At 35.1% G+C, this 12,795-nt stretch overlaps 3 protein-coding genes across 3 annotated transcripts; 1 reads left to right on the top strand and 2 right to left on the bottom strand.

The window, feature by feature from the left end:
* The first annotated feature begins 2,490 nt into the window (after positions 1-2,490).
* LOC11420463 (epoxide hydrolase A) lies at positions 2,491-3,851 on the top strand. Its single transcript, XM_003604070.3, has 3 exons — positions 2,491-2,973; positions 3,056-3,300; positions 3,422-3,851. The coding sequence occupies exons 1-3, from the start codon at positions 2,500-2,502 to the stop codon at positions 3,669-3,671; spliced, it is 969 nt and encodes a 322-aa protein (XP_003604118.1). The 5' UTR covers positions 2,491-2,499; the 3' UTR covers positions 3,672-3,851.
* A 1,899-nt stretch (positions 3,852-5,750) lies between these two features.
* Positions 5,751-7,635, bottom strand: LOC11418679 (pectinesterase). Its single transcript, XM_024781628.2, has 2 exons — positions 6,606-7,635; positions 5,751-6,493 (listed from the first exon to the last, which is right to left on the bottom strand). The coding sequence occupies exons 1-2, from the start codon at positions 7,633-7,635 to the stop codon at positions 5,757-5,759; spliced, it is 1,767 nt and encodes a 588-aa protein (XP_024637396.1). The 3' UTR covers positions 5,751-5,756.
* A 1,428-nt stretch (positions 7,636-9,063) lies between these two features.
* LOC11421037 (pectinesterase) lies at positions 9,064-10,888 on the bottom strand. Its single transcript, XM_003604072.4, has 2 exons — positions 9,913-10,888; positions 9,064-9,800 (listed from the first exon to the last, which is right to left on the bottom strand). The coding sequence occupies exons 1-2, from the start codon at positions 10,886-10,888 to the stop codon at positions 9,064-9,066; spliced, it is 1,713 nt and encodes a 570-aa protein (XP_003604120.2).
* Positions 10,889-12,795: the final 1,907 nt, after the last annotated feature.

Below are 12,795 nucleotides of genomic sequence, written 5' to 3' on the forward strand. Positions count from 1 at the left end.
GAGTCCTTTACAAAACTAAACTAAAATACAATCAAACTCACTACTTTGACTCTAAAGTGGAGCTAAAACCCTAGATACACAAGTGTCGTTTTCTGACAAGAAATTTCAGCCAAATCAACAATCGGGTCGAGGATGTTTAGTCCTAGCACTATTTCAGTCATGTTGCATTAGAAGTGTTGGTGCTGCAACCAAAGCCGACCTTAGGTATAGGCTCGGGGTGCGACGACTTAAGATCCATGCCTATAGTTGGGCCAAAAAATATTTATGCAGGAGTGTATATAACAAGACTAGTTTTATAGGGGGTATATATAGCCAAAAAGTACCAAGAGGGAAACATTTATTAGAATTCAGCCCAATAGCTCTTCATCTTTTTTTCACAACCCCAGTCCAGCGATTTTATTTTCACACCCACAACATTTCATTAGCCAAAACGTAAAATTGAGAAGTAAAACCTAAAACGAATAAGCAAAACTATAAAATGCATAATCTCTTCTTGTCTCGCATCCAAATCTAAATTGATATTTCTTCTTTTCTGCTATTAATTCTCGCAATCGACTGCATTCATACTCTCTTTCATACTCTAGTTTCTGATTTTGTTGTTATAAACTTTATTCTCGGGATCTGCTATAAAGTTTTCAACAAAGATATTTGATTATCTACTTCTTCCGTTCCTAATTATAAGCAAAATTGACTTTTTGAGTTCATTCAATTAATGGTGCATTTGGTTCATATTATGGATCACATACATCATTAATTGAATGAACCTTAATATCTTGTTCAACTAGATGTCAAGTCCAAATTTTTCGATGGAAGCATTGAGGAGGAAGTGTGTGTCAAAAAACATTGGAGATTCATTGTGAAATGTGAGGAGTACAATGTCCTAAAGCTTAATAAGGCCTTATAGCCTATCATAAGAGGATTAATGAGCGAGTTCCTTAAGCACATGGGATACTTCACGTTCATAGTGTAAATCATGGAATATATATCAAAGGTTCAAGTCTAAGCAATCTCAGTATAGTGTTCCTGCATGTAGATAGCATACTCATATATAGAAGCAATCACAGTGAGATTGAAAAACTTGAATTGTAGATAAAGTTTTACATGACTAACCTAGGAGGATTAACATACTTTCTTGGCCTTGAATTTACTAATAGTAGAAAGGGAATGATAGTTCATCAAAATAAGTACATCATCGACATATTGAAGAGACTCAATATTTTGAGTTGCAACTCAACATGCATATCTATCGAAGCAAACTCCAAATTGAGAAAGGCTTAATACATCATTTAGTCTCTTAATTTATTTTTAGTTTTCACTTTGGTTCCCTAACTATAAAGCATCTCAATTTGGTCCCATAAATATTCTGCCGTTTACTGTTTTGGTCTTCTCCGTTAGTTTTTAACATCAAATGTCTAAGGTGAACCATGTTTAAAGGTGGTCCACCTTTAAACATTTTTAACTATTTGACTATTTTTTTCAAAAAGAGAACCGTTGGATCATTTAAGTCTGTTGTATCTTACGATAAACTATCAACGCCTAATTTTTTTCTTATTTCTTCTTCTTCTTCCTTCATCTCCTTCATCAACACATTCATACTCCTTAGTCAATTTTCATATAACCCAGAAAAAAATCAAAAGATAAAATAAAATAAAATTCTCATCAACAACACATAAAACTCTCTACCATATATTTCACTTCCCTTCATCTCTCTCATCTTGTTACCGCTGTTGAGTTTTCTTGTTCCTGCATACATCAACAAAGAAGATTTTATGTGATTTCCTCTTTTTATCACCACTTTTTCGAATTCCATTCACTCCCACTTTCTCAATTTTAGTAAAGTTTCAATTTATCCATCCCACTTTTCCGATTTAAATAATCAAGATCTAAATGGGTTGTGTTCCAAATTCATATAGTCGGTCACCACTCATCCTAACATTACATTCTCCGATTCAAGTTTTCATTTTCTATTTCATCAATTTTAAAACCCTAAAATTCCCAATTTGAAGTTCAATTTTCTCTTTCCAAAAATGTCAACCACTCATCCTGGGGAATTGCACTTTAAAATCCATATGGGTTTTTAATTCACTGGGAAAAAATTTAACGTACATATTAATAACTTGATTTTTTTTAAGGAGTTTAGTGGTTAGAAATTCATTTTTTTAAGGTGATTAAGTGGGGTGTTAAGCGTTAGAACACCGAGCTCTATATTGTCTCTACCAACTTAGTTAAGCTCACGGACAACAACTTGATATTTTATATTTTAAAAAAATAATTTGTTAATCTTTCATAACATGAAGACTTCATTATAATATGTAACCAAAAAAAAAAAAAAGACTTCCATTATAATAATATTCTTAAAAGACTTCATAAAATTTGCCAGTTGTATGATAAAATGATACATAGGCAATCTATAAAATATTGCATTATTGTCGATTTTGTGTTCTATAAATTCAAAAGTTTGAAGGCAAAACAAACACAATCACATAAACATAGAAAGAGATGGAGAATGTAGAGCACAGAATAGTAGAAGTAAATGGCATTAAAATGCATGTTGCAGAGAAAGGAGAAGGTCCAGTGGTGTTGATGTTGCACGGTTTCCCTGAGCTATGGTACTCTTGGCGCCATCAGATTCTGGATTTGAGCTCCAAGGGTTACCGTGCAGTGGCCCCTGATCTTCGGGGCTACGGTGACACTGAAGCTCCAGAATCAGTGACCAACTACACCTGTTTTCACCTTGTGGGTGATATCATTGCACTCATTGACTCTCTAGGGGTGGACAAAGTGTACCTTGTCGGACATGATTGGGGTGCAATCATCGGTTGGTATGTTTGCATGTTCCGACCAGAAAGAGTCAAGGCCTATGTTTGTCTTAGTGTTCCATTCCGACCCTTCCTTGGAAGAGACCCCAAAATCAACAACTATGATGCTTTTCATGCCAAATATGGAGATGACTACTATGTGTGCAGATTTCAGGTAAAAATTAATTCAAGATTGAGTACTATGTACAACAAAATTTTAGGATATAATAGTATTCACCTTATGTTGACATTGATAGGAACCTGGAAAAGCGGAAGCCGAATTGGCTGAAGTAGGCGTTGCCTATTTTTTGCGTAACATGATGACAACGAGGAAACCCGGTCCTCCAATTTTCCCAAAAGGAGAGTATGGAACTGGATTCAATCCGGATATGCCAGATATCTTACCATCTTGGCTTTCCGAAGAAGATCTTGATTATTATGTTACTAAATTCAACAAAACTGGCTTCACTGGAGGGTTGAACTACTATAGAAATTTGAGCTTGTAAGTGTTCATTTTTGTTGTTGTCACTATATTTTCGAAAATTCATAAAAATAAGGTGTCAAAAGTCATAGAAGTATAGAACTTCACCTCTTTTCACTAGCTGATAATGGTTACTTTGCAGGAACTGGGAGCTAACATCACCATGGAGTGAAGTAGGAGTGGTGAATGTACCGGTGAAGTACATTACAGGTGATTGTGGTTTGGTATACACTACGCCGAGTATGAAGGAATATATCCTCGATGGTGGTTTCAAGAAAGATGTTCCAGGTTTGGAGGAAGTGGTTGTGCAGGAAGGGATAGCACACTTCAACAACCAAGAAGCAGCACAAGACATCAGCAATCACATTTATGACTTTATTCAGAAGTTCTGATCCACAAGTACTTAATGGTGGAACCGTTCTCGCTAATTAAAGTTCAGTTGAAAGAAACTTTAATATTGGCAAGCTATTTTATAAATGTTGAATTTGTAAGTCCTTTGTTTGTTCTGAGCTTCATTTGTGTACTCTTGTTTGTTCCATCTATTTAATAAAATAAAAGTTGTTCTCAGTTAATGATGCATGAAGATTGATATTGTTGTTTTTCTCAACTTTTATAGATTTAATACTAGTACTAAACTTGAGGCTGTGTTTAAAAGCTTTTGTTTGAGCCGCTTCATATTAGAATGTAAGTTGAAAACGAGAGTCCAACTCAAAAGAATGACATGAGGTATTTGAATCTTTTGATTAATAGCTTCACTGTTTATGTGAAACTCTCTAAAATGGAACTCGTCAGATTCAGAATAGTGGTAGAGGACCGCCTCCCCAATACATAAAAAGCACCAGCTCAAATTTATGCGTAGCCAATATAAAAACAGATCACCAATAATAACTATCATTAGGATTTAACTCAAGAAAAGCATTTATTTTTTTGGGGTAAGAATGGTGTGAAACTATTGAGCTTTGCTATTTGCTACCGATTTTTTTTAAAGAAAACAAAATGCTTGTGTCTTACTTTAAATGGAAGGGAGAATAGTTATTCATTTGGCTGAAATCACAAGAAACAGGGAAAGCCGTAAACAAAGAACACTTTCACAGCAGCTCTCTTTGCCTGTAATTTAAACACTGTTTTCTGCTTAGCGAAGCATAGTTTATACTTCTCATAATTGGTTTAAAAAGTTGCTGATTTGTTCAAAGTTCAAAATTATGTTCAACCTTCCTCTTCATTAAGTTCTTTTGCAACCAAGTGGGATTTATATGTGAAAGATAGAACAAAAAAAGTATAATCAGACAGACTTGAGCTGTTTGGTTTCAAAACGGTGGCGGAAATGAAGTGGGATTGAATTTCCGAACAAAACTACTTGCAAATGTAATTTAGAAAATCTAGCCAAGCACCATAACATGTTTGAATTTCACAACGCATAAGCATGCATCCTTAATTAACAACTACCCATTCTCTAACATCAAAACTGTAACTAAAGCAACACAAAACACAACCACAGAAAATAAGGGAGCAAGGAATAAAATCTTCATACTGAAAATCATTATCAAACATAAATAACAACACTGTCTAGATGTAGACAAAATCTGAATTTCAAAAGTAATAATACCAGCAAAGAAATACTATCACATCAAACTCTGAATCCTCTGCTCTTCCTCTTTCCTCTAGCCTTCTCGATCTTCCTTGACTTTCCTCTAACATAAGGTTTGGTGTGGCTTTGTGGGACAACAGGAGCACGACCAAAGTGCTTCACTGCTTCACGAGCATTCTTTGGGCCTCTAAGAAGGACCTGCATCCAAGTATTATATAAAATAAAATCCCGATAACCTCAGCATAACCTTCTTCATTCTATCAAACATTACACTACAATAGTTACACAAACAGCTACAGAGGGAAAATGTGAAATATAACAGAGGGAAAATGTGAAATATATTTGACCACAATAAAGAATCCAAAAGTATAACTTTGATCTTGTTCGGTTAATTCTAAGCAAAGATTTAGGAAAATGTACAGATAAAAGTATAACTTTGATCTTAAACAGAGAAAATGTGAAATATATTATTCGACCACAATAAAGAACACAAAAGTATAACATTGATCCTTGACAGTTAATTTTAAGCAAAGATTGATCAATTCCTTAAATGACAGCAATAGCACTATAGTGATTCCTTTGTTAGAGACTAGAGAGAAAACAAATTGCATAGTCTAAAAAGTTCAATAAAAAATATGTTCAATAATCAAACAGCAGAACTAATTCAATCATTTCACAAAAAATGCAGCAACTGATAAAATTAATCGCTCAGAAACTGACAAAAAACTAAGAACATCCTCTTAATCGATTTTTTTTTTTAGGGAAACATCCTCTTAATCGATGGTATCAAAATGACAAAACGGATCGACAAAAGTAATAGTTAGGGATTAATTATGAATACTTTTCGTATACACTCACTACCATCCATTAAAAAAAAACACTATCAAGATCACCATTTAGGCACTGTCTTTTCGTGCTTCTTGTGTTCCGGTATATTTGGATAGTAAGGAATTCCAGTGTCCTTAATCCAGTCACCACCATGGAAGAACTTGGATGGTGCAAACTTTTGTGCAGCCTTTGTATTGATGTTATAGATTCCAGCCCATTTCACACGCTTTGATTTGTCTGAACCAGGGCCATAGTTATGGTATTCAACATAGTAGCAAGTGTCCATATTAATAGGTCCCTCTTCTGTATGCCATGGCAAAAAACCATCGGGATGAATCAAATCATCGATGAATGTATCCATGATGATAGTCCTTGAGAAGTTCTTCCATGGACGGGCTAGGTAGGACTTGTGGTCAAACCTGACTGGATAGAACTCAGGGTCAGCAACAATAGAGCCTCCTTGGATGACTATTGCTGATGGTGCAGTTATTTCTTTTCTTCCTTGTGCGGTCACAATGCATTGTTGGTTTGACATAGGCTTTCGGACCACGAATTTGCAGTTTTGGAATACCGATTCTGCATTACCAAAGACAAAGTCGATGGTACCTGAAATAGTACAGTCGCGGTAAAATTGACGCATGGCGTGTACATAAAGTGTGTCTTGATATCCATCCATTGAGCAATTGAAGAAGATAGCCTTATCTCCTTGAACTCTTAGTGCCACTGCTTGATGTTTTTGTGGACCAGCTGAATTCTCAAAACCCATATTAATGGCGGTAAAGTGATCTCCTTGAATAGCTGCAATCATATGCATAAATTTCTCATCAATTTGTAATTCATGTATCAAAATTGGAACAAAATAAAAAGACAATTAAGCTCTACATATATGCATGAGTGGAAAGAGACATACCAACAGTGGTGGTATGGTAGGTGGTAACTCCATCCATATAGTTTTTGTTGCCAGTGATTATTGACTTCTTACCACCATCACCAACAAACACAATATGTGTCATATTTTTTAAAACTTCAACATACTCTCGGTAAACACCTGCCTTAATGTAGATCACAAATGGTGTTTCATCCTCCTCACCGGGAACCTTTTTCAATGCCTCATTTATGCTCTTAAAATCACCACTACCATCTAAAGCTACGGTAACATTAGGCTTTGGTTTTGATTTGTTTGTCATTGCATCAAGGAGTATGCGATGTTCAACCCAAGAAGGAATCTCAGAATCTTGAAGGAGACGACGTCCAAAAAGTTTGGATACGTTCATATCAGAGACTGTGTCGGCGAAATTTGAAACAATAGCAAGGACATTGCTACTCATGTGTATGCTTGATGTTAATAAGTGTTTCATTTTTTTACTAGCATCACCGGTAGTGTTTTCAAATCCATCTAAGCATGTATCCATGTATGTGACAGCACCATTGAGCCAAACCTTCAAATTCATGAGAATTTGGTTCATATGTTTTAGATCAAACTCGCTTATTCCATCAAGTGACCTTGTGAATTCACCAATTGAAAGATGCATAAGCTGCTTGCAAGTATCAAGTGCATCCTTGGATCTAGGATCCTTCTCGATCTCGCGAAACATTTCAGTTTCCTTGAGTTTTTCACCAATTTTATTGATGGTAACATTGAATGCTATTTTAATGAGTTCTTTTGGGTCGGTGACATTGCCAGCCTCAGCCTCCACTACGAGGGATTCAACACATTCCTTCTTGTAAGTGGTGGGATGACAAATAGTTTGCACCGCTTTCAATGTAGAAGCAACATAATTCTTTTTGTTGTCTGCTAAATCATCCTTAAAATCGTCCTTAACATCATTTTGGTTTTGTTTGATGCTAATCGTTACAGCAACAACCATAGCCACCAATAACAAGGTAGATACGCCAATTATGGCGATTCTACTTCCTTTTTGTGCATCTCCTCCAGCCATTTATGAGGAGTTACACATACAACGAAATGAAGAAGAGAAATTTTGCTTGGGAGGAAAGCAATCTCCGCCAAAGTCCGTTGGAGAATAATGCGTCCCTAAATCTTAGCATGCAATGTTGATTGATATTTATATGCAGAGATGAACTCAAATGTGGGGCAACTACTCATTTCTATAAATGGTAAAACACGGAAACCACACAGTATATATGGCATAATTGTTTGTTACTAAAATATGTTACTTAACTAATTAAAATGTTGTTTTAGTTGATTCAAACTCGTGTGATGTTTTATTTTTCTTCCTTAAACTAATGGTTAGTGATTACTCTTATTCATAGGAGTCAAACTCGGGAACTAATTTAATCAATATATTAGCATTTTTTTTTTTTTTGCATGCACAAGAGGAAATCAATCTCAAAACATTGCTTACAAAGGATTTAGTTTTTTTGGCTTAATTACTTTTTTGGTCCCTTAACTTAATTTTTGGTTTCGTTTTGGTTCCTTAACTATTAAAAGTTTCGTTTCGGTCCCATAACTTATTTTTGGGTTTTCTTTTGGTCCCTTAACTATTAAAAGTTTCATTTTGGTCCTTTAACTTACTTTTTGTTTTCGTCTAGCCTTCTCGATCTTCCTTGACTTTCCTCTAACATAAGGTTTGGTGTGGCTTTGTGGGACACCAGGAGCACGACCAAAGTGCTTCACTGCTTCACGAGCATTCTTTGGGCCTCTAAGAAGGACCTGCATCCAAGTATTATATAAATTAAAATCCCGATAACCTCAGCATAACCTTCTTCATTCTATCAAACCTTACACTACAATAGTTACACAAACAGCTACAGAGGGAAAATGTGAAATATAACAGAGGGAAAATGTGAAATATATTTGACCACAATAAAGAATCCAAAAGTATAACTTTGATCTTGTTCGGTTAATTCTAAGCAAAGATTTAGGAAAATGCACAGATAAAAGTATAACTTTGATCTTCAACAGAGAAAATGTGAAATATATTATTCGACCACAATAAAGAACACAAAAGTATAACATTGATCCTTGACAGTTAATTTTAAGCAAAGATTCATCAATTCCTTAAATGACAGCAATAGCACTATAGTGATTCCTTTGTTAGGGACTAGAGAGAAAACAAATTCCATAGTCTAAAAAGTTCAATAAAAAATATGTTCAATAATCAAACAGCAGAACTAATTCAATCATTTCACAAAAAATGCAGCAACTGATAAAATTAATCGCTCAGAAACTGACAAAAAACTAAGAAGATCCTCTTAATCGATTTTTTTTTTGAGGGAAACATCCTTTTAATCGATGGTATCAAAATGACAAAACGGATCGACAAAAGTAATAGTTAGGGATTAATTATGAATACTTTTCGTATACACTCACTACCATCCATTAAAAAAAAAAAACACTATCAAGATCACCATTTAGGCACTGTCTTTTCGTGCTTCTTGTGTTCCGGTATATTTGGATAGTAAGGAATTCCAGTGTCCTTAATCCAGTCACCACCATGGAAGAACTTGGATGGTGCAAACTTTTGTGCAGCCTTTGTATTGATGTTATAGATTCCAGCCCATTTCACACGCTTTGATTTGTCTGAACCAGGGCCATAGTTATGGTATTCAACATAGTAGCAAGTGTCCATATTAATAGGTCCCTCTTCTGTATGCCATGGCAAAAAACCATCGGGATGAATCAAATCATCGATGAATGTATCCATGATGATAGTCCTTGAGAAGTTCTTCCATGGACAGGCTAGGTAGGACTTGTGGTCAAACCTGACTGGATAGAACTCAGGGTCAGCAACAATAGAGCCTCCTTGGATGACTATTGCTGATGGTGCAGTTATTTCTTTTCTTCCTTGTGCGGTCACAATGCATTGTTGGTTTGACATAGGCTTTCGGACCACGAATTTGCAGTTTTGAAATACCGATTCTGCATTACCAAAGACAAAGTCGATGGTACCTGAAATAGTACAGTCGCGGTAAAATTGACGCATGGCGTGTACATAAAGTGTGTCTTGATATCCATCCATTGAGCAATTGAAGAAGATAGCCTTATCTCCTTGAACTCTTAGTGCCACTGCTTGATGTTTTTGTGGACCAGCTGAATTCTCAAAACCCATGTTAATGGCGGTAAAGTGATCTTCTTGAATAGCTGCAATCATATGCATAAATTTCTCATCAATTTGTAATTCATGTATCAAAATTGGAACAAAATAAAAAGACAATTAAGCTCTACATATATGCATGAGTGGAAAGAGACATACCAACAGTGGTGGTATGGTAGGTGGTAACTCCATCCATATAGTTTTTGTTGCCAGTGATTATTGACTTCTTACCACCATCACCAACAAACACAATATGTGTCATATTTTTTAAAACTTCAACATACTCTCGGTAAACACCTTCCTTAATGTAGATCACAAATGGTGTTTCATCCTCCTCACCGGGAACCTTTTTCAATGCCTCATTTATGCTCTTAAAATCACCACTACCATCTAAAGCTACGGTAACATTAGGCTTTGGTTTTGATTTGTTTGTCATTGCATCAAGGAGTATGCGATGTTCAACCCAAGAAGGAATCTCAGAATCTTGAAGGAGACAACGTCCAAAAAGTTTGGATACGTTCATATCAGAGACTGTGTCGGCGAAATTTGAAACAATAGCAAGGACATTGCTACTCATGTGTATGCTTGATGTTAATAAGTGTTTCATTTTTTTACTAGCGTCACCGGTAGTGTTTTCAAATCCATCTAAGCATGTATCCATGTATGTGACAGCACCATTGAGCCAAACCTTCAAATTCATGAGAATTTGGTTCATATGTTTTAGATCAAACTCGCTTATTCCATCAAGTGACCTTGTGAATTCACCAATTGAAAGATGCATAAGCTGCTTGCAAGTATCAAGTGCATCCTTGGATCTAGAATCCTTCTCGATCTCACTAAACATTTCAGTTTCCTTGAGTTTTTCACCAATTTTATTGATGGTAACATTGAATGCTATTTTAATGAGTTCTTTTGGGTCGGTGACATTGCCAGCCTCAGCCTCCACTACGAGGGATTCAACACATTCCTTCTTGTAAGTGGTGGGATGACAAATAGTTTGCACCGCTTTCAATGTAGAAGCAACATGATTCTTTTTGTTGTCTGCTAAATCATCCTTAAAATCGTCCTTAACATCATTTTGGTTTTGTTTGATGCTAATCGTTACAGCAACAACCATAGCCACCAATAACAACATTTTTTTTTTTTTTTTTTTTGGATTTTTGTATGAATGTTGAAGAAGATAAGATATGAAGATGAAGAAAAATAAAAAAGATTAGATGTTATTTGTTTAAGTTTTCTGGGTTTTATAAGAACAATGTTGAAGATGATGAAGATCAACAGGAAGAATTGGGAAGGAGAAGAAGAGATGGAAAAAAAATCAGATATGGGTGGTTCACTGTAATTATGGACCTGCAATCAAACGGTTATTATCATATTAAAAATATTAGACATCAAAAAACTAACTGCGAGGACCAAAATATATAACGACAAAAGACATAAGGGACCAATTTAAGACACTTTATAGTTAGGGGACCAAAGTGAAAACATAAAATAAGTTAAGGGACCAAACAATGTATTAAGCCAATTGAGAAATGATGGTGATAAAATAGTCGATAATACACTATACAAACATGTTGTGGGATGCTGGAGGTATACTTTCGATTCTAGACCTAATTTATGCCACAATGTAGGTGTGGTAATCAAATTCATGCAGGAACCTAAAATGTCTCATTTGCAAGTAATCAACAGAATCATGAGATACCTTAAACACACTATTGGTTATGGTGTTATCTTCCCCAATCATGAAGGTCAAAGAGGAAAGATGTTTGACTTATGTGATTCAAACTAGTGTGGGATAAAGTAGAGCGGATACGCACAACATAATATATGTTCTAATCATTAACTATCCAATCTCAACTTGAAATGTAGCAAGTCAAGGTGTCTGGTTGCAATCTCGACTACTAGTAATGAAGATTAACAACAAAGAAGAAACTTATGGTGAACAACAAATTCACAATCAACCTTGATAAAAATTTCAAAGCTCATGGGAAAAATAAACACATAGAAACAAACTTTCATTTTCATAGAGATCAAGTGAATATGGGCAATTAGGTTACTCTAACTTACTACAAGTCGGATGATTAGGATGCAATTGTCCTAACCAAACCTTTGAAGAATGAGAAGTTCAAGGAAATGAGGAAGATGTTGAATGCGTTTAGCTTCAAGAATTAGAATTAAGGAGTGTTGAAATGTAATTCAAATAACATTTTCATGACTATTTCGTATAGTTTAATTCGTATGTTAACCAGAGCCGTCTTAAGTAATTTATAGGCCCGGTTTCAACCTTTCATGAATTGACAAATAATTTAAACTTTGGCAAAAATAATGAACTATAAAGGAGGGGTGCCCCTAATATGGTCCCTATTTTTAAGGGTCCATATTTTTAAAGTTGCACCCATGGTCCCTTTACATAAACAAAAATTGTTGTGGTCCCACATAGCATAAAATTAATTTTTTAAAGTGAACATGAGTAATTAATTTTAAACCCTTCAGCATAAGCAAAAAAATCCCCAAGTGGAGATGCATTTTCCTTCTCTCTCTTCAAGTTGGTTCCTCTAGATTAATTTTTCTTTTGTTATTGGTGCTCTTCTGCAATTCGTGTTTCTTTTATTTAAAATAATTCAAGTTATATTGGAAAGGGATATGTCAACTTAATATCAAAATTATTGAGTTTGTATTTTCGACAAAAAAATTACTTGAGTTTGTTGTCAACATTTTTCAATGAAGTACACGGTATGATGACACTTTATCTTACTATCATTTTCCAAAATCAAACTCCTCAATAAGTAGTAGTATCAAAAACATAGAACAAAAATCAACAAAGGTACAACAAGAAATTCATATATTATATTGGTTAAATGGAGTAGCGTGTCGTGATTGGTGAAGGTGAATATTTGATAGAAGAAGTAGCCATGAGTTTGGCAATTAACACAGAGAGAGTGGAAGGAAGAAAATGCTTCTGGGCAATGAAGATTGAGAACGAGATGAAGAAAATGGTTATGTTCTACACTTAGAATTTATGGCTTACATCAAAGGGCGTAA

The sequence above is a fragment of the Medicago truncatula genome, chromosome 4 (genome assembly GCF_003473485.1).
Source record: "Medicago truncatula cultivar Jemalong A17 chromosome 4, MtrunA17r5.0-ANR, whole genome shotgun sequence".
Taxonomy (NCBI): domain Eukaryota; kingdom Viridiplantae; phylum Streptophyta; class Magnoliopsida; order Fabales; family Fabaceae; genus Medicago; species Medicago truncatula.